Consider the following 25,603-nt stretch of genomic DNA (forward strand, 5'->3'; position numbering starts at 1 on the left):
CCCCACTTTAAAGTATAAACAAAGGTTCCAAAACAGCGATAATTTCGATTTAACAACACTGAGGTTGTCAATTGTCATTGTCCTTCCAAAATTAATGACACGCCGCACTACAGGTCATCGGATAACAATAAAGGTATCGGTGGATTTCAGGTTAAAATTAATTGATTATACCAATTTAACCCTAATGAATATCGTATGGAAATACCACACTAGGTAGGTATCACATACGACCGCATTTCCATAAACCTACCCTACTTTGTTCAGGAAAGAATCTTTAAAAAACTGCAGATTTATTTTATTCATTACCACAAAATGATGCAACACGTATAAATGGAATGTAAACACTGAACACACACCAAACTCATGTGACATACTACAAGCATACTACCATATAGAGCTTTATCTTTAGTTGAAATGTTGTTGTTGAAAGTTGCTAGCTAAGTAGAAAAAGAAAACTGCTGGAAGTAATAGGAGATGAAGTATATGACGAGAGCATTGGGACCATTAACATACTATGAATGACCTATAACATACGTACCTATATCCTATTAATTAAAAGACTCAATTGAAACATAATATATTACAATTTCTCGTAACCAGGCCATTAAAACCTTAAAAAAAATACAATTTACTCTTGACAGCTTTGCAGTGATAATAACATTAACGCAGGAAGTTAGTAGCATATAATACTCACAAAAAGCTTATAAATTTTTTAACGATGATTATTAGTTATTTTTATTATGTTACAAATAAATACCTAATATTAAATATCAACGTAGGTACATCAATGATATTCTATATAAAATATCATTGACGTACATAATCAGTACCTTGTTAGTTTTACCACTAGGTACTTATTAAGATTATTAGGTCATCAAATCATCAAATCAAATCATTTATTTATTTCTCCTCACAATTCCCAATCACATAAATTAATCTACATGCATACAAAATTATCAAACAATAAGCTGGAGTTGGAGGAGCTGGTGTCTGAAATGGGTTTTAACCGGTATCACAGATCACCAGGTCCCCGCCCTCGGAACCAAAAAACAATTACAAAAATATGTTTCACATAATTCATAAGGTATCATTTTAGGTATTTATGGCATAGGGGATGATTTGTGAAAGAAGCTTTTATACAATAATTAAAATAAAACAGAACGAAATATTTTGTTATAATGATTTGCTACATTATGAATAGCAATCGCTAATGGATGGAATGATACGAGATTTTTAGGAATTAATGGAGTGCTTTGTTAGATTTTATACAACTATATCGTATTTTCCTTTTATGAAAATTATTTTGTGGGATTTATCTTCATACTTACTTATTTATTTTTATTACGAGTAAGTAAGTTATTATATTTTATATACCTACTAACCTATTTATACATTACTTATACATAACTAGCAAACCGAGCGAACTCCGTTTCACTACCAGAGACACCTTTTCTTTGCTATAAACCTCACGGAGCCCGAGACCTTTCCAACGAATGCAAAACCGTGGAAATCGGTTCGTGCATTCTGGAGTTATAGCGTCAGGAAGGAAAACCCGACTTATTTTTATATAGTAGATGATTAATTTGCTTTGATGTGGTAGTTACTTACTAGTTGTGGTAGTACCTTAGCAGTTGCATTTAAATATTTATAAGAACATCAAAATATACTGAGTTTTCATTTGGTTTCTATTTATAAATCTCTTATACTTATATAAAATTCTCGTGTCACAATGTTAGTCTGCATACTCCGAAACGGGTGGACCGATTCTCATGAAATTTTCTGTGCATATCGGGTAAGTCTGAGAATCGGCCAACATCTATTTTTCATATGTACCACGGGCGAAGCCGGGGCGGACCGCTAGTCATGTAGGTATATTATTTAAAAACCAATCGAAGCAAACAAGACAGATGAATAAAAGAATTGTAAGAATTATTTATAATCTTAATCTATTCCACAATATTCATTACAAAAACGATTATAGTCTGTCCACTATAAGAGCGAGCGCGCACGAGCAACTTTGTCTCCGCAACAATTTTGTCTCCGCAACTATTTTGTCTCTCCAGCCATGGGCTAGTATGAAAGTGCGCGTACGTAGCGACGCAACTCCCGGGAGACTTTTTTGTCCGCGGGTTCGGAGACAAGCCCGCGACGCAACTGTCGCCCTATCTATTGGTTTCAATGCAAGTGCGCGCACGGCGACAAAAATGTTGCCTGTCGGCGGCCGCCGGCCAGTTGCCGCGTAACCGGCGTAGCGATAATACGTATTTATGTCAACGTATTTATTCTCGTACACAGTAGTTTTAACCGACTTCAAAAAAAAGGAGGAGGTTATCAATTCGGCCGGTATATTTTTTGTATGTATGTATACCAATTACTCCAAGGTTTCTGAACCGGTTTACGTGATTCTTTTTTTTTTTTTTGATGCGGAATGGTGTGGAATTGGTCCCATAAATTTTATTCGGATAAGCCCAGTAGTTTTTATTTTATGAGCATTTTTGTCTGGTCTCGATGACTTAATTGAAATGTAGCAAGTAACTTTGATTCATTTCCAGGTAACCGATTGAGCTGAAATTTTGTATACGCATGTAAATTGGATAGCGATGAAACATTATTATGACATAGAGCTGATTTGATGATGGAGTCGGAAGGTGGTCATAGGAACTTAGTAATATATTGACTCAACTTTATCGAGTTTGGGCTCGTTTGATTCGTGTTGAAAAATACACTAAAAAGTATTAAATAAAAACTAATTTACTTTTTACAATTACGATTACATATCTATACTAATATTATAAAGAGGAAAGGTTTGTAGGTATGTATGGTTTTCAGTTTTCACGCATAAACTACTGAACCGATTACAATGAAATTTAGCACACATATAGAGAGTAACTTGGATTAACACATAGGATAGGTTTTATCCCGGAAATCTCACGGGAATGGGAACTATGCGGGACAAGAGCACAGACCACAACCGTCTCTTCTAAAACCATGTTGATAAATGAAGAAAATTTTAAAGAAAAAGTTGCGTTGCTGTCGCTTTCGTGAGCGCATCGTTCAAAACTTTGCGAGGAGACAGCGACAGAGACAAAATAGTTGCCGGGCAACTAAGTTGCTCGTGGGCGCTCGCTCTAAGAATTGCTTTTTGACAGCTCGACGGGTGATACCAGAAGTGATGTTCAAAAGATTATCGATTGTGATACCATTACAATTATAAATTCAAAATATTATCATACATCGAATCAGGTACGTAAATAATAATTACAACGTAAACGTACTAATAAGATATGTAATAATAAGACAACATATCTATGCATTGTATGTTAAAACTAAACTAAAGTAATATTTTATTATTTATTGGTTTCTATCTTACAATTTGGTTGTCTTTACGTTTAAATTATATAACATAATAGAAGAGTTTTTCTGTATCGGATATATTTTACAGAGTATTTCTATCGATTATTTTAATCTATCGACCCATCATTGAATAATTCTGTGTAGGCATCACTAAGTGGGCGGGGCCTGTCCATGAAGTACGATAATTATTTGTATGACATTTTAACATAGACAATACAATCCTACATAGGCGTGTAGCTGTCAAAAAGCAAATAATATAATGGACAGAGTATAAGTATATAATTTATGTACACACACATAAAATACTTCGAAAATACGTTGATGACGCGAGTCGGCATCTACGCGTAAATTTCCCGAAAAAAAAAGAAACTCTGAGCCCTTTAACTCTTCTTACGCAACAGCCACGAACTGTTACAACCTTGACTCATGACTATGCTTCAACGACCACAAAGCTGTCTCGAAGGCGAGTTCGACGTCGAATACAGCTTTTAAATACAAATAAAATAGAATAAATAGCACTGTAGGTCGCCTGACGTGTATGGGGACGTTCACGTATACAGTATGGTGACACTCGAAATAATTGATTTTCGATTTTTCTCCGGTCACTTGTTACCAGGTTCAAAAAACTGCACAGGTCAAGTCCTATACTCGTTTTTACATACCAACAGGTGTACCGCCAGCCACTCACTACCTACATAAGCGTGGATGAATCATGATTGGATGTCACTAATACCACAGATAATTTGTTAAGCACTAAGCAGTCTTATCATCATCATATCTTTGATAATAGAACTACTTCAACTTCATATATGAATTAGCTTTTAATTGAATTGAAATATTTCGCTAATCATGACATTACCAACTTCTGTGCGGATAATTTTTTATTTAAGTATATCACTATATTATTGTTATGCTGAAATTAATTCAAATTTTCGTGTAGTGCAAACGTCGCAAGGACCAGTTCGGGGTTATCTGGACGCTAATGGAGAAGTGTTTGAGTTTTTTGGTATTCCATATGCCAAAGCACCCACAAATACTGAAAAATTTAAGGTAACCTGAATTTCGTACGTGATGATATTATATTCAAGGTGTAATTTTTAACGAAGTACACGTACAACGGTTTCTGTTCCAGGCTCCTCTTCCTCCAGATACATGGGATGACATATACGAGGCAATCAATAATGAAATAATATGCCCTCAACCAGATTTTTATACGAATATACCAGATAATGCTATTATTGTTGAGGATTGCCTCGTTGCTAATGTATTTGTACCTAATACCAATCTTGAAAATGCTCCCGTTTTAGTGATAGTTCACGGTGGTGGTTTCTTTATTGGCTATGGAAATATGTATTCTTTTAAAAGTTTAATGAAAACTACAGATATGGTTGTCGTTACTTTCAATTATCGTCTTGGACCACATGGATTCTTGTGTTTGGGTACAGAGGACGTTCCCGGTAACGCTGGAATGAAAGACCAAGTTGCTTTGTTACGTTGGGTACAGAAAAATATCAGATATTTTGGCGGGAACCCAGAAGATGTCACTCTAAGTGGTTCTAGTGCGGGTGCATCGTCCGTTGATTTATTAATTGTATCTAACTCTACACGTGGTTTATTCACCAAAGCTATTCTGGAAAGTGGATCTAATACTGCTGCGTTTAGCATTCAATCAGATCCAATAGAAATAGCAAAAGAATATGCCAAGTTAATAAACTTCACAAACGTTGATGACATTCAGGCATTAGAACAATTTTATAAAAATGCTTCCTATGATACTTTAATTTCAGCTGATGTTATGTCTAGATCGGACTCCACATTTCTAATATCCCCATGTGTTGAACGTGACATAGGGCAAGAAACGTTTCTTACTGATAGTCCAGTAAATATTTTGAAAAGTGGTAACTATCAAAAAGTACCGATGTTAAACGGTTTTGCGAACATGGAAGGATTGTTTCGAATATCGCTATTTGATCTTTGGAAAAATCAAATGAATGAAAACTTTTCAGATTTCCTTCCAGCTGATTTACAATTTCAAAATAAGGAACAGCGTCAAGAAGTTTCAGAGAGAATAAAATATTTTTATTTTGGAAACGAAACAGTGGGTGAAAAGACAGTTTTAAACTACGTCGACTATTTTACGGACGTTATGTTTGCCTATTCAATTTTAAGGACGACAGGTCTACAAGTAGCGGCGGGTAACGATAAAATATATCTGTACGAGTATTCCTTTGTCGACGAAGACACACCTTATGTTCCATACACAAATGTGCGTGGTGCAGATCACACCGCCCAGACGATGGCGGTAGCCGACGCGTATCTAAATGATGAAACGGAATTAACTCCTGAATATCGGGAAATGAAGACTCAAATCCGAAAATTATGGGCTAACTTTGTCACCACCGGGTAAGTAATTTCTCTGAAAGTTGTTATTTGAATTGACATTTTATAATTGAATTAAACATTCACAGAATGCCCGTACCAAATGCCACGGAGTTTCCAAGTTGGCCGGCGGTGGGTGACGACGGCTCCCCATACATGGCTCTCAATTTACCACTACAATTAAAAGGCTCATTGCTAAAAGAACGAAGATTGTTTTGGGACGACATATACGCTAAACACTATCTTGAACCTAAATCACCATCCGCTCGAGGGAACGCAGAATCCAACAAGATGCCTTATAATATATTGTTATATATTTGTATAGCAAGTGTCATGATTCAGGGATCATTTTAGTCTCAATAATATATTTTAGTTTTCTTGCCATATTGTCTTGTTTTAATCTACCAACATGACTTCTTGCGAGATAGTACCTATGATGTTTTCCTGATTGTCCGATTTACGAAACATCATTCCTTTTTATGACGAATACGTTACAATAATTCAAAACATCAAGGCTTCCTGAAAATACCTAAGATTATTTTTTCTACATGGTAATAAAAAAAATAATTAAATTAACTCTTCAATTGGATAAGGTGTGCTCTCAGACCTCTGAGAGATCGCAGCGGTAGGAGCACACATCGCTCATCACATCTCATAATATTATGGAAAATATTTAAATATAGTAACTATCAAATGTAAAATTTAACGAACTAATAAAAAAAACAATATTTTAAGAACTTGTTTATTGTCATTTAATGCAGTCGGCCGACATTATTAAGATTATATAAAGTCCATCAACATAAATAAACAAATAATTCTACCAACAAAAATATCACATATTTGAAATTTGAAACAAAATTATATTTTTATACAAACAAATATAAAAATGAAGTAAGGTAGTTAGGATATAAATATATTTAAAGGATTTTTTGATGTATTTTTTCTTTAATATCTTTGTATCCACAGTATTCATAGTAGGTACTCGAGAACCTCTTCATCGTAATATTTTTGCGAGACAAAATTTTCGCCAGCGGCCGCCGTCTTCATTGGTACCTACATATAAACAAAGCGCTTGCAACGCATCTACCAGTAGGTAATTAATGTAACCACTTTACGATATGATCCAATAATTTTGCCTTTTTTCTTGAGATTTCTTATCATTGATCTGCTTAGAGCTAGCGCGCACGAGCAACTTTGTCTCCGCAACTATTTTGTCTCTCCCATCAATTGTATGGGGAGTTGCGTCGCTACGTGCGCGCACTTTCATACTATCCCATAGGTGCGAGAGACAAAATAGTTGCGGAGACAAAATAGTTGCGGAGACAAAGTTGCTCGCAACGCTCGTTGCGTCGCTACGTGCGCGCACTAGACAGTGCGCGCACGTAGCGACGCAACTCCCCATACAAATTGATGGGAGAGACAAATTAATAGTTGCGGAGACAAAGTTGCTCGTGCGCGCTAGCTCTTAAATCAAAAAATTATGATGGCGCCACATGACATTAAAATATTTCGTGAAATGTGACCACGACACATTAAATACATATTTAATAAGATTTTAATATACTAAATAATTTATTTACCATCATATTCTGTTTTTGACGTGACAACGTCTTATAATTCGATAGCGGATAGCCGGCTGCACGCACGAAAAAACATGACTCATGCGGCGTTACCTCGCGCTCTGAGGCGTTCCATGTAGGCTTGAAGTACAAGCTACTACTACGAACTATCGTCAGTAAACCTACTTTACAGACAACCAATTTTTGTCTTCTCCTCATCTTCTCTGTCTTTCATCAAAATTTGGTCATTAGTTTAGGTGAAAAAGAAATAAAGAAGCAATCATGAATGGATGTGACTAATATCACAGATAATTTGGTTAACGCTGAGCAGTGTTATCATCATTATATCTTTGATGATAGATTAACTTGATTTATAATTTAGGTAGCTTTTAATTGAACGAAAATATTTCGCTAATCATGACGTTACCAGTTTCTGTGCGAATATTTTTTTATTCAAGTATTGCACTATATTGTAGTGCTGAAAATAATTCAAATTTTCGTGTAGTGCAAACGTCGCAAGGACCAGTTCGGGGCTATCTGGACGCTAATGGAGAAGTGTTCGAATTTTTTGGTATTCCTTATGCCAAAGCGCCCACAAACACTGAAAAATTTAAGGTAACTTCAAGTTCGAACGTAAAAATAATTATTATATAAAAGTATTATATTCAAGGTGTTATTTCTAAGGTAGTACATCATATTATAACGGTTTCTGTTTTAGGCTCCTCTTCCTCCAGATACATGGGATGACATATATGAGGCAATCAATAACAAAGTATTATGCCCTCAACCGAATTATAATATGAATTTACCAGAAGATGCCATTATTGTTGAGGATTGCCTCGTTGCTAATGTATTAGTACCTAATACCATTATTGAAAATGCTCCCGTTTTAGTGATAGTTCACGGTGGTGCTTATATAATTGGCACTGGAAATGGGTTATCTTTTAAAAGATTAATGAAAACTGCAGATATGGTTGTCGTTACTTTCAATTATCGTCTTGGACCACATGGATTCTTGTGTTTGGGTACAGAGGACGTTCCCGGTAACGCTGGAATGAAAGACCAAGTTGCTTTGTTACGTTGGGTACAGAAAAATATCAGATATTTTGGCGGGAATCCAGAAGATGTTACTCTGAGTGGTTTTAGTGCGGGTGCATCGGCCGTTGATTTATTAATTGTATCTAACACTACTCGTGGTTTATTCACCAAAGCTATTCTGGAAAGTGGATCTAATACTGCTGCGTTTAGCATTCAATCAGATCCAATAGAAATAGCAAAAGAATATGCCAAGTTAATAAACTTCACAAACGTTGATGACATTCAGGCATTAGAACAATTTTATAAAAATGCTTCCTATGATACTTTAATTTCAGCTGATGTTATGTCTAGATCGGACTCCACATTTCTAATATCCCCATGTGTTGAACGTGACATAGGGCAAGAAACGTTTCTTACTGATAGTCCAGTAAATATTTTGAAAAGTGGTAACTATCAAAAAGTACCGATGTTAAACGGTTTTGCGAACATGGAAGGATTGTTTCGAATATCGCTATTTGATCTTTGGAAAAATCAAATGAATGAAAACTTTTCAGATTTCCTTCCAGCTGATTTACAATTTCAAAATAAGGAACAGCGTCAAGAAGTTTCAGAGAGAATAAAATATTTTTATTTTGGAAACGAAACAGTGGGTGAAAAGACAGTTTTAAACTACGTCGACTATTTTACGGATGTTATTTTTGCCTATTCAATTTTAAGGACGACAGGTCTACAAGTAGCGGCGGGTAACGATAAAATATATCTGTACGAGTATTCCTTTGTCGACGAAGACACACCTTATGTTCCATACACAAATGTGCGTGGTGCAGATCACACCGCCCAGACGATGGCGGTAGCTGACTCATTTATAAAGGACGAAACGGAATTAACTCCTGAACATCGGGAAATGAAGAGACAAATGCGAAAATTATGGGCCAACTTTATCACCACCGGGTAAGAACGTATATACCTTGCTATAAAACAATTTCTCTTAGAGATTTTATTTGAATCGACATTTTTAAATTGAATTAAACATTTACAGAATGCCCGTACCAAATGCAACGGAGTTTCCAAGTTGGCCGGCGGTGGGTGACGACGGCTCCCCATACATGGCTCTCAATTTACCCCTACAATTAAAAGGATCATTGCTAAAAGAACGAAGAATGTTTTGGGACGACATATACGCTAAACACTATCTTGAACCTAAATCACCATCTGCTCGAGGGAAAGCAGAATCCAACAAGATGCCTTTTAATATATTGTTATATATTTGTATAGCAAGTGTCATGATTCAGGGATCATTTTAGTCTCAATAATTTATTTTAGTTTTTTGTTTTATTTATTTATTTATTTCTAATTAATTTTGTTTTTACTTTTTAATATATACACGTAACACGTATCTATTTACCAACATCAGCTGTTGCTCACATTCACATAATAATAACTGTATCATACCATACCTACATATACATATTTCTATTTGGCTTGTTTATTATATAATGACTGATTACTTATAATATAATATGTATACTTACTACTTAGTTACTATATCGATTTTAATTTTAAAAGACACTTATTAATTTTTTATACTAAGGCGTAAAAATAATAATAATTAACTTAAATAAACAAATTAAATATTTCAATTATCAGACATTCAGTCAATATAGGTTTTAACCAACGTACTGAATAAATTTTAAAACTTAAATCTTTCTGTAATGGGCAAGTAAAACAATAGCGAGTCGGTTCTGGTACTCGCCGGCCGCTGCCGCGGCACGCTCGCTTCGCTCGCTTGGCTCGTGCGTGAGGGTCGCAGTTCAAACCTAACCTAACCTACTGGGTCGAATTTGACACTTAAACCTTTCTGTAATGGGCAAGTAAAACTCGCTATGGTTTTACTTGCCTATTACAGAAAGATTTAAGTGTTAAAACTTAACATCTATTCAGTACGTTGGTTAAAAGTGACTTTATATTTCATTAGATAGGTTTTAACTTAAAACCTATATTGACTGAATGTCTGCTCTTTAAATCAGTCAATAAGGTTATTGACTAAGGGTGTTGGTCAATAACCTTATTAACTGATTTTCTCAGATAAAATCAGTCAATAAGGATATTAACCGACGCCCTTAGTCAATAACCTTAATAACCGTCAATAAGGATATTGACTGGTTCAGGGTTTTGACTGTAGCAGATATAAGGAATGAAATAATAATTAAAATGACTTATTTCCGATATCTGTGTAAACCAATTATTTTATCTAAGATAATACCTAATAATGTTTATCCTGATTGCCTGATATACGAAACATCTTTTCTTATCATTTATGACGAATATCTAATAATAATTCAAAACATTGTGTTCATGAAAATATCTAAAAATATTTTTTTGTTTACACACTATAACAAAATTTAAAATAAACTCTTCAATTTGATAAGGACAGAGATCGCCACGAGCGACGCGATGGACGGACACACCTCGCAACCTCGCATCTCATATTATGGAATTATAGGTTAACTACAATGTTAAGACCTATTTATTGTGCGTATTCAGCCAGCGATATATTCAAAACGCCGTCATATAATATATGTATAAAATTTTCTTATGACAATGTTAGTCCAAAATGGCTGGAAAGATTCTCATCAAATCTATATTATCAAACCTATAGATATAGATCTACCCCGATCTGAGAATCGGCCAACATATATTTTTCATATCTCTATGATAAGAGTTAGGCAGAAAAACGTTTGCCGGGACAGATAGTCTATAAAGGTAGCAATTAAAAAAGATAGGTACCTCAATTCTAATAATTAAAATAAAACCAAACGAATTATTTCGTTACAATGAAATACATTTTGAATTGCAGTTGCTAATGGATGATACGAGACGATTGATACGAGATGTTTAGGAATTAATTAGTGCTTTGTTCGCTTACATAACTATATGTATATATATACGCGTGGTTTTTTTTCATGAAATGATCAAAATAATTTGATCATATCGTAAATTAGTTACATTAATTATTGATACAGGCGTTGCAAGCGCTGTGTTAAGATGGCGGCCGCTGGTGAAAATTTTAATATTCGACGAATTATGAAGCTTTAAAACTTCATAATTCGTTTAATTACCTACAATATGAAGAAAGTCATAGCAAAGAATTTACGACGAAGAGATATCTTATATTCAAGAAAAAATGCGTCTAATATCCTATAACTATATTTATATATCCTACTACATTATTATAATTGTTTCTTTTCTAAAAACCGATTCACTTCTTGCACTCACCGGCCGCTGCCGCGGCACGCTCGCAAGTCGCATTGCTCGCTCGGCTCATGCGTTGTTTATCAAAGTCTAACCTAACCTAACCTTACTGTTTCCTATTACAAAAACGATTCGCTTGTGATACTCGCCGGCCGCTGCTGCGACACTAACTTAAAAGACAATAAACAAGTTTTTAAAATATTCTGAATTTTTTAAATATATTATGGACTCCCATATTTTACGATCTGGCCAAATGTGGATGACAAAATCGTGAAACATTGATGATTTAACAATCTGGTCAAACTATGTTGGCCACATCATGAAATGCGACCACTTCATGAAATGAGCAAATCTACGATATGGCCACGACACATAAATACTAAGATACATTTTAAATAAACTTAATAACTAATCTCATCGAAACAAATTCTCATCGGAATTTGTCCATGAGCTTTGGCGAAAAAGCCATAAAGAAGCAAGACAAATTTTAAAATTTACAATTTAAGCGTGGGTGAATCATAAATGGATATGACATCCATTTATGATTAATGCCACAGACTTAAGAGAATTTCGTAAACACTAAGTAGTCTTATCATCTTATCTTTGATGATAGTACTACTCAATATATAAACTAGGTAGCTTTTGATTGAACGATATTTCGCTCATCATGACGTTACCGACTTCTGTGCGAATAATTTTCTACTTAAGTTTATCAATATATTGTTTTGCTGAAAATAATTCAAATTTTCGTGTAGTGCAAACATCGCAAGGACCAGTTCGGGGCTATCTGGACGCGAATGGAGAAGTATTTGAGTTTTTTGGTATTCCATATGCCAAAGCGCCCACAAACACCGAAAAATTCAAGGTAACTTCAAAATCGAACGTGAATAGTATATTCAAGATGTCATTTTTAACGAAGTCATATAACGGTTTCTGTTCCAGGCTCCTCTTCCTCCAGATACATGGGATGACATATACGAGGCAACCAATGATAAAATAATATGTCCTCAAGCAGATTATAATATAAATATACCAGAAGATGCCATTATTGTTGAGGATTGTCTAGTTGCTAATGTATTTGTACCTAAAACCATTATTGAAAATGCTCCCGTTTTAGTGATAGTTCACGGTGGTGCTTATGTTCTTGGCTCTGGAAATGGGTTAACTTTTAAAAGTTTAATGAAAACTGCAGATATGGTAGTCGTTAATTTCAATTATCGTCTTGGACCACATGGATTCTTGTGTTTGGGTACAGAGGATATTCCCGGAAACGCTGGAATGAAAGACCAAGTTGCTTTGTTACGTTGGGTACAGAAAAATATTAGGTATTTTGGCGGGAACCCAGACGATGTTACTCTGAGTGGTTTTAGTGCGGGTGCATCGGCCGTTGATTTATTAATAGTATCTAACTCTACACGTGGTTTATTCACCAAAGCTATTCTGGAAAGTGGATCTAATACTGCTGCGTTTAGCATTCAATCAGATCCAATAGAAAAAGCAAAAGAATATGCCAAGTTATTAAACTTCACAAACGTTGATGACATTCAGGCATTAGAGCAATTTTATAAAAATGCTTCCTATGATACTTTAAATTCAGCTGATGTTATGTTCAGATCGGACTCCACATTTCTAATATCCCCATGTGTTGAACGTGACATAGGGCAAGAAACGTTTCTTACTGATAGCCCAGTAAATATTTTGAAAAGCGGTAACTATCAAAAAGTACCGATGTTAAACGGTTTTGCGAACATGGAAGGATTGTTTCGAATATCGCTATTTGATCTTTGGAAAAATCAAATGAACGAAAACTTTTCAGATTTCCTTCCAGCTGATTTACAATTCCAAAATAAGGAACAGCGTCAAGAAGTTTCAGAGAGAATAAAATATTTTTATTTTGGAAACGAAACAGTGGGTGAAAAGACAGTTTTAAACTACGTCGACTATTTTACGGATGTTATTTTTGCCTATTCAATTTTAAGGACGACAGGTCTACAAGTAGCGGCGGGTAACGATAAAATATATCTGTACGAGTATTCCTTTGTCGACGAAGACACACCTTATGTTCCATACACAAATGTGCGTGGTGCAGATCATTGCGCCCAAACGATGGCGGTATGTGACACATTTGCAAAGGACGAACTAACTCCAGAATATCGGGAAATGAAGAGACAAATCCGAAAATTATGGGCCAACTTTATCACCACTGGGTAAGGATGGTGATAAAGACCAACTTATTAAACACTTACGTTACTTATTAAACAATTTCTCTTGAAGATGTTATTTGAAATGACATTTTAAAATTAAATTAAACATTTACAGAATGCCTGTACCAAATGCCACGGAGTTTCCAAGTTGGCCGGCGGTGGGCGACGACGGCTCCCCATACATGGCTCTCAATTTACCACTCCAATTAAAGGGCTCATTGCTAAAAGATCGAAGATTGTTTTGGGACGACATATACGCTAAACATTATTTTGAACCTAAATCACCATCCGCTCGAGGGAACGCAGAATCCAACATGATGCCTTTTAATATATTGTTATATATTTGTATAGCAAGTGTCATGATTCAGAATCATGTTAGCTTCAATAGTATATTTTAGTTTTCTTTTCATATTGTTTTCTTTTTAAAGTATACCTACATATAACCAGCAAGCTCACATACCTACTAATAACTCTATAATAGATACCGATTTAATTTTTTTATCAGACACTTATTCATTTCTAATAAATGCTTAATAATAAATAATAATTATTTAAATAAAAACAAATTTATGTAAAAAACAACTTAATTATTTTAATTAATTATTACAAATAGATAACCCTATTGTTTTCGATTTCTAGGTATATCAAGATAATATACCTATCATGTTTATTCTGATTGCCTGATATACGAAACATCAATTCTTTTAATTTATGACGAACACCTAATGATAACAATTCAAAACATTAGCACTTAGGTCGACATGGAAATATATCCAAGATTAATTTTTTATTCACTTGGTAATAACACAATTTTAAATAAACTTTAATTTGATAAGGACTGAGAGATTGCGACGGTAGGATCACATCTCGCTCACATCTGGGGCCGTATTATGACCTCTTATTTCGACAGTACTGTCGCCACATGCCATGACGGTATTGTCATTCCGCGAGAGAAGTTTCGGTGAGGATTCTATATTTGGTGCCTTTCCTCTACATACAATTATATATTTATTATCTTAGATAGATCTTTGAAGATACTTAGCCTTCATTTGGTTTATTTTAAAATGAAGAGCATAATTAATTTTGATTGAATGAGTACCAGTTACCTTATTTGCAATTAGGTAGGCTTACAGGCTTACGATACAAGCTGTCTTACTGTACCTAGTCTGTAGGCCTGCAGTTCATATCTTAATCAACAGGTTCTATTATATCTAATATCCTTGTATAATTTATTGTTTAAAAGGTTTAATTAAATAAGATAATGATAATGTATTTAATTGTATTAATGATGAATAAACGATTAAACGATTTGAATGTTCATACATACTAAGATAAATTTTAAATATAACATTTTACATGTAGTATTTCAAATTTATCTTACTATGTATTAATTTACCATCATATTTCGTTTTTGTATCTATCTCTGTATCTCACATAAATAATAATTATTTCTATTATACAAAATCTCATCGAAATTTGTTCATTGGCTTAGGCGAAAAAGGCTTTTAGAAGCAAAACAGCTATTTGAAAATTACAATTTAAGCGTGGATGAATCATGAATGGATGTGACTAATATCACAGATAATTTGGTAAGCACTGTGCAGTCTTATCATCATTATATCTTTGATGATAGAACTACTTGATATATAAATAAAGTAGCTATTAATTGAACGAAAACACTTTGCTCATCATGACGTTATTAACCTCTGTGTGGATAGTTTTTTACTTATGTATATCACTATATTGTTGTGCTGAAAATAATTCAAATTTTCGTGTAGTGCAAACGTCGCAAGGACCAGTTCGGGGTTACCTGGACGCTAATGGAGAAGTGTTTGAGTTTTTTGGTATTCCATATGCCAAAGCGCCCACAAACAACGAAAAATTTAAGGTAATCTCATATTCCAACGTATAATACTTTTCACGTCATTCAAGGTATCATTGCTAAGGTAGTACATATAACGGTTTGTGTTCCAGGCACCTCTTCCTCCAGATACATGGGATGACATATACGAGGCAACCAATAATCAAATAATATGCCCTCAAGATGGTTATTATACGAATACGAATATTGCTGTTGAGGATTGCCTCGTTGCCAATGTCTTTGTACCTAATACCATTATTGAAAATGCTCCCGTTTTAGTCATAGTTCACGGCGGTGCTTACGTTGTGGGCTATGGAAATATGTATTCTTTTAAAAGTTTAATGAAAACCACAGATATGGTTGTCGTTACTTTCAATTATCGTCTTGGACCACATGGATTCTTGTGTTTGGGTACAGAGGACATTCCCGGGAACGCTGGAATGAAAGACCAAGTTGCTTTGTTACGTTGGGTACAGAAAAATATTGGATATTTTGGCGGGAACCCAGAAGACGTTACTCTTTATGGTTTTAGTGCAGGTGCATCGGCCGTTGATTTATTAGTAGTATCTAACACTACTCGTGGTTTATTCACCAAAGCTATTCTGGACAGTGCATCTAATACTGCTGCGTTTAGCATTCAATCAGATCCAATAGAAAAAGCAAAAGAATATGCCAAGCTATTGAACTTCACAAACGTTGATGACATTCAGGCATTAGAGCAATTTTATAAGAATGCTTCACATGATACTTTATTTTCAGTTGATGTTATGTTCCGATCTGACTCAACATTTCTAATGTCCCCATGTGTTGAACGTGAGATAGGACAAGAAACGTTTCTTACTGATAGCCCAGTAAATATTTTGAAAAGCGGTAACTATCAAAAAGTACCGATGTTAACAGGTTTCGCGAACATGGAAGGATTGTTTCGAATATTTGTATTTGATTTTTGGAAAAATCAAATGAATGAAAACTTTTCAGATTTCCTTCCAGCTGATTTACAATTTCAAAACAAGGAACAGCGTCAAGAAGTTTCAGAGAGAATAAAATATTTTTATTTTGGAAACGAAACAGTGGGTGAAAAGACAGTTTTAAACTACGTCGACTATTTTACGGATGTTATTTTTGCCTATTCAATTTTAAGGACGACAGGTCTACAAGTAGCGGCAGGTAACGATAAAATATATCTGTACGAGTATTCCTTTGTCGACGAAGACACACCTTATGTTCCATACACAAATGTGCGTGGTGCAGAGCATTGCGCCCAAACGATGGCGGTAGCTGATTCATTTCTTAGGGACGAAACGGAATTAACTCCTGAACATCGGGAAATGAAGAGACAAATTCGAAAATTATGGGCCAACTTTATCACCACTGGGTAAGGATTAATACTTATTAAACAATTTCTCTTGAAGATGTTATTTGAAATGACATTTTAAAATTGAATTAAACATTTACAGAATGCCTGTACCAAATGCCACGGAGTTTCCAAGTTGGCCGGCGGTGGGCGACGACGGCTCCCCATACATGGCTCTCAATTTACCACTTCAATTAAAGGGCTCATTGCTAAAAGATCGAAGATTGTTTTGGGACGACATATATGCTAAACATTATTTTGAACCTAAGTCACCATCCGCTCGAGGGAACGCAGAATCCAACATGATGCCTTTTAATATATTGTTATATATTTGTATAGCAAGTGTCATATATATTCAGGGATCATTTTAGTCTCAATAATATATTTTAGTTTTCTTGCCATATTGTTTTTTTTTTTAATAACTACCAACATGAGATCTCGTGGGATTTCTCTCACAAATAAATAACCGTATAAAACTATTTCTTTTTGGCTCTTACAGTATCATAACGGGTTATAAAATTATTTTGATTTTAATCAAAAACTTATTAACCCGCCATTGGTGACCTCATATTATGTCTGTGAGACCGGGCAGTTAAAGAAACCCAAATATTTTTGTCACCGTTTATCGAATTGCACTGTGGTTTCGAGTAGCTGCCTAATTTCGCGCCCCCTACCCTACCCCTACCCCATGACAGCGACGCGGGCGCACGTTACTGAGTTTTGGCCCCAACCCGGTGCGTGAGACCGGCGTCACCAACTAAGTAAGTAAAATGGTTATTGTGTATTTTTTTTATTTTACTTATTTTGATAAAGCTATTGTTGTAATTTATAGTTTAATCATATAATTCTATTATTAGTAAGCGTTTTGCTAGATTTGATCGATATTTTACAAGAAATTCCGTGTTTTTTGTTCAAATTGTGAACACTGTTTCAGCATGTCTTACGAAAGTAATCAGTGTCGTCTCGAGGCTCTTTTGCAAGAAGCAGTATCTGATGAGGACAGATTACAAACGTCATTGGAAAGTGAATCTGGAAGTGACTTCGAACCAGATAATTTCGAACCAGATCGAACGTAGTACCAATAACTTGCTCTAGTTGTTTGGCTGTTGAAGATGAGTGATTTTAGTATTGTATATTTTTTTTTTGGTCGAAGTATTACCATTTATGTTACTTCATTTTATGTTTTCAGTGTCATAAGACTGACTAAGCCTAATTTTACTGTTAAATAATTAATATTGATGCTTTATTTTTGAGTTTTAAAAAAACTTTGTTAAAATACTTGACAATTTTAGTTATTTCAAAGATGTTGTCTTATGCTAATAAAAGAGATTTGATTTATTAAATACCTATGTTTTATTGACAATAAAAGATCAAATTTTATATCTATCCCAATGAAAAGTAGCATGAACCGTAAATTACAGATAAACTCGTAGTCAAAAACCCCGGTGCGTGAGACCGGGGTCACCAACGCTGTAAGTCAAATTCACGTCACCAATGGCGGGTTAATAAACAATAATTATCTAAATAAGATTACTTCTAATTAATTATCAGATATTATAATGATTTAATTTCCGATTCCTTGGTAAGCCAATTTTATCTACGATTATGATTATTCTGATTGCCTGATATACGAAACACGACCTTGTGAAAATAATTTCCTACCATTTATGACAAATAATTCAAAACTTATATTAAGCCTACATGAAAAAAAAAAAACAGAAAATTTATTTTTTATATAATGACCATACCATGAACTCTTCAATTTGATAACGACTAGACTGAGAGACTGCGCTATTGGGTATTCTTTACTTTTTATTATCATGTAGTTTGTATTAATATTGTCAGTATTACATCAGAGCTCGGAGCGTGTGGCGTTGACCGTTGTAATGTGGAGATATTTGATTACTTTATTTTTTGCGGCTGTTTCAATAAGCCATGGCCTCGAGTCGCGTGTTGTGGATACTGAGCAGGGTCCTGTGAGGGGATACAAAGATTCTGATGTGGGGATTTTTGCTTTTTATGGTGTACCTTACGCAAAAGCTCCAACTGGCCGGCAGAGGTTCAAGGTAAGAAATAAATCTTCATGCACTTATTGTTTTAATTTGAAAGAGACATACGTTTTTATTGTCACGTTGTGTCTATTGTTTTGAATTTTAAATCTTAATAAAAATGAATCGCTAAATGTGTTGGTAAGCGCAAAACTCGACAACGGCTGAACCGATTTCGTTAATTCTTATAATATATTCCTTGAAGTACGAGGATGGTTCTTATAGAGAGACTAGCGACCCGCCCCGGCTTCGCACGGGTGCAATGCTGATACTAAATACACTACAGAAAAATTGTGAACGTTGTATAGGTATAAAAATATAGCGGCCCGCTCCGGCATCGCACGGGTAATGGGTATAAAATACATAGCCGGGCGGCCGCAAACGCTACGTCCCGCAATTTTTAAATCTGTAATATCTTCGAAAATATTCACTTAAATCATACGGTGTAAAGGGCCATATAGATCTATATTAAATGCACAATGTATTTAAGGTATTTAATTGGTTAAGGATTAATGCTGTATTGGTTAAAATCGCTTCGAAAATTAGCCATTATTTGTCGTAAAAAGTAAATGACAAAAAAAGTTATTGTGGGTTATCCATAAAAGATAGACATATACCATCGCGGACTTTTCTGTAGACCTTTTCAATGTGTATAATACTTAGTACATTATTTTGATAAAACTCGTAGGGTTCAGCCTGCGTTTGCAATGTAAGCGGAATAAATGTAATTTTTTACGACATCACATTAGAAACCTCAAAAATAACAGTACTTCTCCACAACTTAATGGATCTTATTATACATATAAACCATCCTCTTGAATCACTCTATCTATTAAAAAAAAACGCATCAAAATCCGTTGCGTAGTTTCAAAGATTTAAGCGTACAAAGGGACATAGGGACATAGGGACAGGGAAAGCGACTTTGTTTTATACTATGTAGTGATAGTGATAGTGAAAACGTAAACATATAAGTACAACGGGCGAAGCCGGGGCGGACCTCTAGTAATTAAATAAATCAAAACTCATTCAATCAATTTCATAAATTATTTTTTCAATCGATCACGAAAACTTGGTTATAAAAATATCGTTTGAACGAAATGTAATCGTCGTCTGATGTATTTAATATTTTTTTAGGCTCCATTACCAGCAATAAAGCGGACTGGTATTTTTGATGCTGCGACTAAAGATATAGCTTGTCCACAACTGGATTTAGTTGCGTTTTACAAGCGCTCTCTCCTGATAACTGAAAATTGTCTGATTGCTAATATATACGTACCAGATACCACTACAAAGAATCTTCCAGTTGTTGTATACGTTCATGGCGGAGGTTATGTTGTCGGCTTCGGTAATTTAGTTACCTATAATAATTTAGTCAAAACAAAAGAAGTAATCGTTGTTACGTTTAACTATCGCATTGGAGCTCATGGCTTCCTATGCTTGGGTACAGAGGATATCCCTGGCAATGCCGGTATGAAAGACCAAGTTGCTTTGTTGCGCTGGGTCCAGAAAAATATAAAGAATTTTGGAGGCAATCCCGAAGATGTAACGATCGCCGGCTACAGCGCTGGTTCCTCGTCAGTTGACTTACTTATGCTATCTAAAATGACTAAAGGATTATTTACGAAAGTCATTCCGGAAAGTGGAGCTAATACGGCCGCTTGGAGTGTTCAAACAGATCCCATTGCGGTAGCTAAAGAATACGCTAGGAGTCTTAACTTTACAAATGTTGACGATTTTTATGCTCTCGAAGAGTTTTATAAAACTATTTCACATGAAATATTGTATTCTGTATTACCTATAAATAGAACTGATGCGACGTTTCTATTCAGTCCGTGCGTTGAACGAGACACAGAGGGAGACGAGTTTCTTACTGATTCTCCAGTAAACATACTGCAAAATGGAGACTATGTGAAATTACCCATGCTCTATGGATTTGCAAACATGGAAGGTTTAATACGTGAACCTCTATTTGAAGAATGGAAAGATAAAATGTCCAACAAGTTTTCCGATTTCTTACCACCTGATCTGCAATTTGCTGACGAAGCAGAAAAAGAGGAAGTAGCTAATAAAATTAGAAAATTCTACTTTGGTGATGGTCCTATTAATGACGAAAAAATCCTGAATTATATTGATTATTTCTCCGATATATTTTTTGCGTACGCCACTCTGAGGTCTGTGAAACTTCACGTGGAAGCGGGTAATAATCAAATTTACCTGTATGAATATTCGTTCGTACACGACGAGACGCCACCGGTTTCGCATACGAATGTTCGCGGAGCCGCACATTGCATGCAATCTGCCGCTATAGCTGATGGAAATTTCACACATAGTGATGAGAGTCTCGCAAATAACGAACTGAAGGAAATGAAGAAATTACTTAGAGACCTTTGGTTCAATTTTGTCAAAACTGGGTGCGTATTATATTATCCTTATAGTTATTTATCACAAAAACTGTCTTTTATCTTTTATAATATAAAAATGAATCGCAAAATGTGTTGGTAAGCGCATAACTCGAGAACGGCTGAACCGATTTCGATAATTCTTTTTTTATTATATTCCTTGAAGTACGAGGATGGTTTTTATGTAGAGAAAACGTAAATATGTACCACGGGCGAAGCCGGGGCGGACCGCTAGTGTAGAATAAAATATTGGACAATAAAATTTATTGTGATTTAATCAGAAAATACTTTAGATAAATTACTTCTTGAAGTTTCTATCTAACTTTACGACATCTTTTCATCTCATTATAGGTACCTCCAATATTGTTTTTGTTTATATATTTTATAACCAATGTTACAGGAGGCCTGTACCCGAAGGATCAGATTACCCAGCCTGGCCGCCAGTGGGCGAGGGCTGTTCTCCACACATGATCATTAATAAACCTCTGAAGCTCGGAGGGTCCTTGTTAAAGGAACGAACTGCATTTTTGGACGAGATCTACGACAAACACTCCCGTCATCCGTCACCACCGCCGAACCCACCTCTAAAGCGTATAGAACTATAATAATATTTAAATAAAACGGGTGTATGGTTAACCATTATATTTAACCCTATGCAATATGCTTTTTTTATATGTAGATAGTAGCTTCCCGTCCGCGGCTTCACTCGCTTTGTAGAAAACTTAACAAATTACATACTATAACCTGCCTCAAGATCAAGAACCACTTTATCTATTAAAAAAACTATAAAACAAAGTCGCTTTCTCTGTCCCTTTGTATGCTTAAATCTTTGAAACTACGCAACGGATTTTGATGCGTTTTTTTTAATAGATAGAGTGATTCAATTCGAGGAAGGTTTATATGTATAATAACATCCATTAAATAGTGGAGAAGTACTGTTATTTTTGAGCAGGCTGAACCCTACGAGTTTTATCAAAATAATGTACTAAGTAAGTATTGTACACATTGAAAAGGTCAACAGAAAAGTCCGTGATGGTATATTATGTCTATCTCTTATGGATAACCCACAATAACTTTTTTTTGTCATTTACTTTTTACGACAAATAATGGCTAATTTTCGAAGCGATTTTAACCAATAGTACAGCATTAATCCTTAACCAATTAAATACCTTGAATACATTGTTCATTTAATATAGATCTATATGGCCCTTTACACCGAATGATTTAAGTGAATATAGTTATTCGAAGATATTACAGATTTAAAAATTGCGGGACGTAGCGTTTGCGGCGGTACCGGCACAGACTAATAATAATATACTACGTATGTACCGGCCGGCTGCCCGGCTATATATTTTATACCCGTGCGAAGCCGGAGCGGGTCGCTGTTTTTATATACAACGTTCACAGTTTTTTTGTAGTGTATTTAGTATCAGCATTGCACCCGTGCGAAGCCGGGGCGGGTCGCTAGTATATAATATTATATACTAGCGGTCCGCCCCGGCTTCGCCCGTGGTACATATTTCGCAATAAAAGGTAGCCTATATTCTTTCTCAGGGTCTAAAGATTGTCTGTGCCAAATTTCATCAAAAACGGTCCAGTAGTTTATGCGTGAAAACCATACATACATACATACATATAAACCTTTCCTCTTTATAATATTAGTACCTATAGAAGTATAGATATGCATGTAGTCTTGACCTTGGAGCCAAGAACAGGTTATTTATTCGGTATTATTATCTAATTAGGGAAGGTATGAACACACTTCGCTTAGCGCATTTCATATTATGGAGAATTATTCATCTTATAATATGTACGGTCTACTAATCAGCGGCTGCTCGTGACAAAATTTCATGGGTGTTCACTTGAAATAAAACACTGAAAAGTGAAAATACATAGTGTAAAGCAGTACAATTTATTAAAAAAATTACTTATAAAGGAAATGCATACGTCTTTTTTTTTGCTGTGCAAAAATATCTGTAACTTTTTTGTGAAAATCAGGTATCTCATTAATCAGTCGTTTTTCTATTGATATCATGCACAATGCATTTAAACGGTCCTGTGTCATGCTATTACGCGTAAAAGTTTTCACTTTATTTAAGGTGGAAAAGCAGCGCTCACTTTCGACCGAGTTCATCGGTATTGTACAAATTAATTTTAATAATTTAATACTTTCGACAAAAACTGACTCCAGGTTTAACTCTATGAAGTGTTGCAGTAAAGCTATCGCACCATCAGCGTTATGGAAATCTTCCCTGCTGTAAATAACCACTAGCTCGTTTTTAAGTTTTGAGTTTTCTAAAAAATCATATGTCTTAACCACTTTTTTAAAATCTTCTTCCGGAAACTTTTGGTTGTAGTTCTCGAAATTGTCCGTAAAAAAAAGTTTTGACGCCAAAAGATGATCAGTGTACATAAATCTGTCTTTTATTTGCATCCTAACTACGTCACATATTTCTTTACGCATTGCCGAATGACTGACATTATTCGGTCGGCGTTTTTTCGTCGGCGGAGGCGACGGCGGTGGCGGCGACGGAGGAGGCGGCGACGGAGGAGGCGGCGACGGAGGAGGCGATGCTGCGTTACGTAACTCGCTTACTTTTTTTTCAAATCGACTGACTTCGTTACTAATTTTTGTTGAGTCAATATATCGGGTCTGTAAAAATTTAAACAGAATTTCACAATGAGGCATCAGTGTTGCGAAGAAATCAAGCCAATACAGGAAGTCGTCATTATTTAAGTATGATAGGAGCGATTGAGCTTGGTTGAATGTATGTGAATCACTGTTTGGCGAATCCATGATGGCTTCCATGCACTCTTTCAGGGGCTCTACGTTGTCATTTATAACTTTCACTGTTCGTGTATTATAATTATTCCATCTAATCTGTGGGGCGGCTGGTCTCCTGCGGGTCATGATTGCTTTTAGAAATTCCGATCGTTTCGGCGAACGCGTAAAAAACGACGGAAACGCGTGCAGGTTGCAAAAAAAACTTCTTATCGTATTATTAATCGATGCCCCCCTTTCTAATATCAGATTGAGTTGGTGTGCATAACAGTGCACATAATATGCATATGGGTACATATCTCTTACGATTTTCTGCACACCATTTGAACTTCCACTCATAACTGAAGCTCCGTCGTAACATTGACCAACTAATTTATTTTTATCGATATTTAACAAATCCAGCTCATTCAGTATCTCTGCCGCTAATATGTCTGCCGTGTGCCCTTTAGGTTGCAAATATTTTATAAACCTCTCATATATTTTACCATCATGTACATATCTCACAATGAACACTAACTGTTGAATTGTAGAACAATCGGTAGTCTCATCTACCTGAATGGCAACAAAGTTGGATTCTTTAATTTGTTGTTGTATTTCACATATGCAAACCTCGTAAATCGCGTCTAAAATATCGTTTTGAATTGATTTTGACGTACCTTTAAAGACGGATTTGTTGGTTAAATGTTGCTTCATGGCTAAATCAATATCGGTTACAAAATCTACCAACCCTCTATAGATTCCGGGATTCAGGGATTCCGCAGACTCATCATGCCCCCTTAAAGCAAATTGAAATGCACCACAAAATACGACACAATCTATTAACCTTCGTAAAATATGTCTGTTTTCATCGACACGGTCATTGAACTCGCGTATTGTCTGTCGGTACGCGGAATCTAGTGTTTTACGAATGTCTTGTCGTCCGATAGACGCCAACTGCAGTTCATTCAACAAATGGTACCGAGATTCTGAATGTCTTTTTATCTTGATTGAAAGATGAGCTAGGTTGTCAACGCCCGTTTCAGTCCAAGCACTCTCACCTCCGCCGCCCGCGCCCGCTTCAAATAAAAGACACGGAAAACAGAATAGTTTGTTGCTTTCATCACAACCACACAACCACGGTGTTTTCACATATTGTTCGGATTTAAACACACGCGTATATGTTTTCGTTTTTGTCGTACATTTTTGCGTAAGGTCAAGTTCAGGCCGTGGTGGTCCCTTAGCTTTCAATTCAAGCCGAATTTGAAACGTTTTAACACACTTTTTAATGTACGCCACATTATAATTGTCCATTTTAACACTCACAAGTAACACTGATAACTACAGGCTATTTCAACACGTATCTTATGAATTAAATAGAAAATTCCCGAATTTGG

At 35.4% G+C, this 25,603-nt stretch overlaps 5 protein-coding genes across 6 annotated transcripts; all 5 read left to right on the plus strand.

The window, feature by feature from the left end:
- Nucleotides 1-4,196: 4,196 nt before the first annotated feature.
- On the plus strand, nt 4,197-6,115 carry LOC149489887 (uncharacterized). 2 transcript variants are annotated; one of them, XM_089714660.1, is made up of 4 exons: nt 4,197-4,404; nt 4,487-5,252; nt 5,373-5,757; nt 5,823-6,115. In XM_089714660.1, the coding sequence occupies exons 1-4, from the start codon at nt 4,204-4,206 to the stop codon at nt 6,085-6,087; spliced, it is 1,617 nt and encodes a 538-aa protein (XP_089570786.1). In that variant the 5' UTR covers nt 4,197-4,203; the 3' UTR covers nt 6,088-6,115. The 2 variants fall into 2 exon arrangements, with proteins under 2 accessions (XP_089570786.1, XP_089570785.1); XM_089714659.1 differs by having other exon boundaries at nt 4,487-5,757.
- A 1,594-nt stretch (nt 6,116-7,709) lies between these two features.
- Nucleotides 7,710-9,634, plus strand: LOC149489888 (uncharacterized). The gene is made up of 3 exons (XM_089714661.1): nt 7,710-7,907; nt 8,011-9,281; nt 9,370-9,634. Exons 1-3 carry the CDS (start codon nt 7,710-7,712, stop codon nt 9,632-9,634), a joined length of 1,734 nt encoding a protein of 577 aa, XP_089570787.1.
- A 2,615-nt stretch (nt 9,635-12,249) lies between these two features.
- Nucleotides 12,250-14,193, plus strand: LOC149489889 (uncharacterized). The gene is made up of 3 exons (XM_089714662.1): nt 12,250-12,447; nt 12,525-13,789; nt 13,902-14,193. The coding sequence occupies exons 1-3, from the start codon at nt 12,250-12,252 to the stop codon at nt 14,182-14,184; spliced, it is 1,746 nt and encodes a 581-aa protein (XP_089570788.1). The 3' UTR covers nt 14,185-14,193.
- Nucleotides 14,194-15,441: 1,248 nt separating this feature from the next.
- Nucleotides 15,442-17,402, plus strand: LOC149489890 (uncharacterized). The gene is made up of 3 exons (XM_089714664.1): nt 15,442-15,674; nt 15,761-17,022; nt 17,105-17,402. Exons 1-3 carry the CDS (start codon nt 15,477-15,479, stop codon nt 17,370-17,372), a joined length of 1,728 nt encoding a protein of 575 aa, XP_089570790.1. The 5' UTR covers nt 15,442-15,476; the 3' UTR covers nt 17,373-17,402.
- Nucleotides 17,403-18,853: 1,451 nt separating this feature from the next.
- Nucleotides 18,854-22,053, plus strand: LOC149489891 (juvenile hormone esterase-like). The gene is made up of 3 exons (XM_089714666.1): nt 18,854-19,067; nt 20,184-21,460; nt 21,849-22,053. Exons 1-3 carry the CDS (start codon nt 18,888-18,890, stop codon nt 22,051-22,053), a joined length of 1,662 nt encoding a protein of 553 aa, XP_089570792.1. The 5' UTR covers nt 18,854-18,887.
- The last annotated feature ends 3,550 nt before the right edge of the window (nt 22,054-25,603 follow it).

The sequence above is a fragment of the Colias philodice genome, chromosome 3 (assembly GCF_061535455.1).
Source record: "Colias philodice isolate Cphi_HAF_F1 chromosome 3, ilColPhil1 Martin Lab GWU primary, whole genome shotgun sequence".
Taxonomy (NCBI): domain Eukaryota; kingdom Metazoa; phylum Arthropoda; class Insecta; order Lepidoptera; family Pieridae; genus Colias; species Colias philodice.

Excerpts from the sequence above, each read along its gene's own strand:
- LOC149489887 (XM_089714659.1), top strand. The coding sequence starts at position 4,204 with ATGACATTACCAACTTCTGTGCGGATAATTTTTTATTTAAGTATATCA. Across the intron at positions 4,405-4,486 it reads CAAATACTGAAAAATTTAAG|GCTCCTCTTCCTCCAGATAC; the intron begins GTAACCTGAATT and ends TTTCTGTTCCAG. Across the intron at positions 5,758-5,822 it reads GCTAACTTTGTCACCACCGG|AATGCCCGTACCAAATGCCA; the intron begins GTAAGTAATTTC and ends AAACATTCACAG.
- LOC149489888 (XM_089714661.1), top strand. The coding sequence starts at position 7,710 with ATGACGTTACCAGTTTCTGTGCGAATATTTTTTTATTCAAGTATTGCA. Across the intron at positions 7,908-8,010 it reads CAAACACTGAAAAATTTAAG|GCTCCTCTTCCTCCAGATAC; the intron begins GTAACTTCAAGT and ends TTTCTGTTTTAG. Across the intron at positions 9,282-9,369 it reads GCCAACTTTATCACCACCGG|AATGCCCGTACCAAATGCAA; the intron begins GTAAGAACGTAT and ends AAACATTTACAG.
- LOC149489889 (XM_089714662.1), top strand. The coding sequence starts at position 12,250 with ATGACGTTACCGACTTCTGTGCGAATAATTTTCTACTTAAGTTTATCA. Across the intron at positions 12,448-12,524 it reads CAAACACCGAAAAATTCAAG|GCTCCTCTTCCTCCAGATAC; the intron begins GTAACTTCAAAA and ends TTTCTGTTCCAG. Across the intron at positions 13,790-13,901 it reads GCCAACTTTATCACCACTGG|AATGCCTGTACCAAATGCCA; the intron begins GTAAGGATGGTG and ends AAACATTTACAG.
- LOC149489890 (XM_089714664.1), top strand. The coding sequence starts at position 15,477 with ATGACGTTATTAACCTCTGTGTGGATAGTTTTTTACTTATGTATATCA. Across the intron at positions 15,675-15,760 it reads CAAACAACGAAAAATTTAAG|GCACCTCTTCCTCCAGATAC; the intron begins GTAATCTCATAT and ends TTTGTGTTCCAG. Across the intron at positions 17,023-17,104 it reads GCCAACTTTATCACCACTGG|AATGCCTGTACCAAATGCCA; the intron begins GTAAGGATTAAT and ends AAACATTTACAG.
- LOC149489891 (XM_089714666.1), top strand. The coding sequence starts at position 18,888 with ATGTGGAGATATTTGATTACTTTATTTTTTGCGGCTGTTTCAATAAGC. Across the intron at positions 19,068-20,183 it reads CTGGCCGGCAGAGGTTCAAG|GCTCCATTACCAGCAATAAA; the intron begins GTAAGAAATAAA and ends ATATTTTTTTAG. Across the intron at positions 21,461-21,848 it reads TTCAATTTTGTCAAAACTGG|GAGGCCTGTACCCGAAGGAT; the intron begins GTGCGTATTATA and ends CCAATGTTACAG.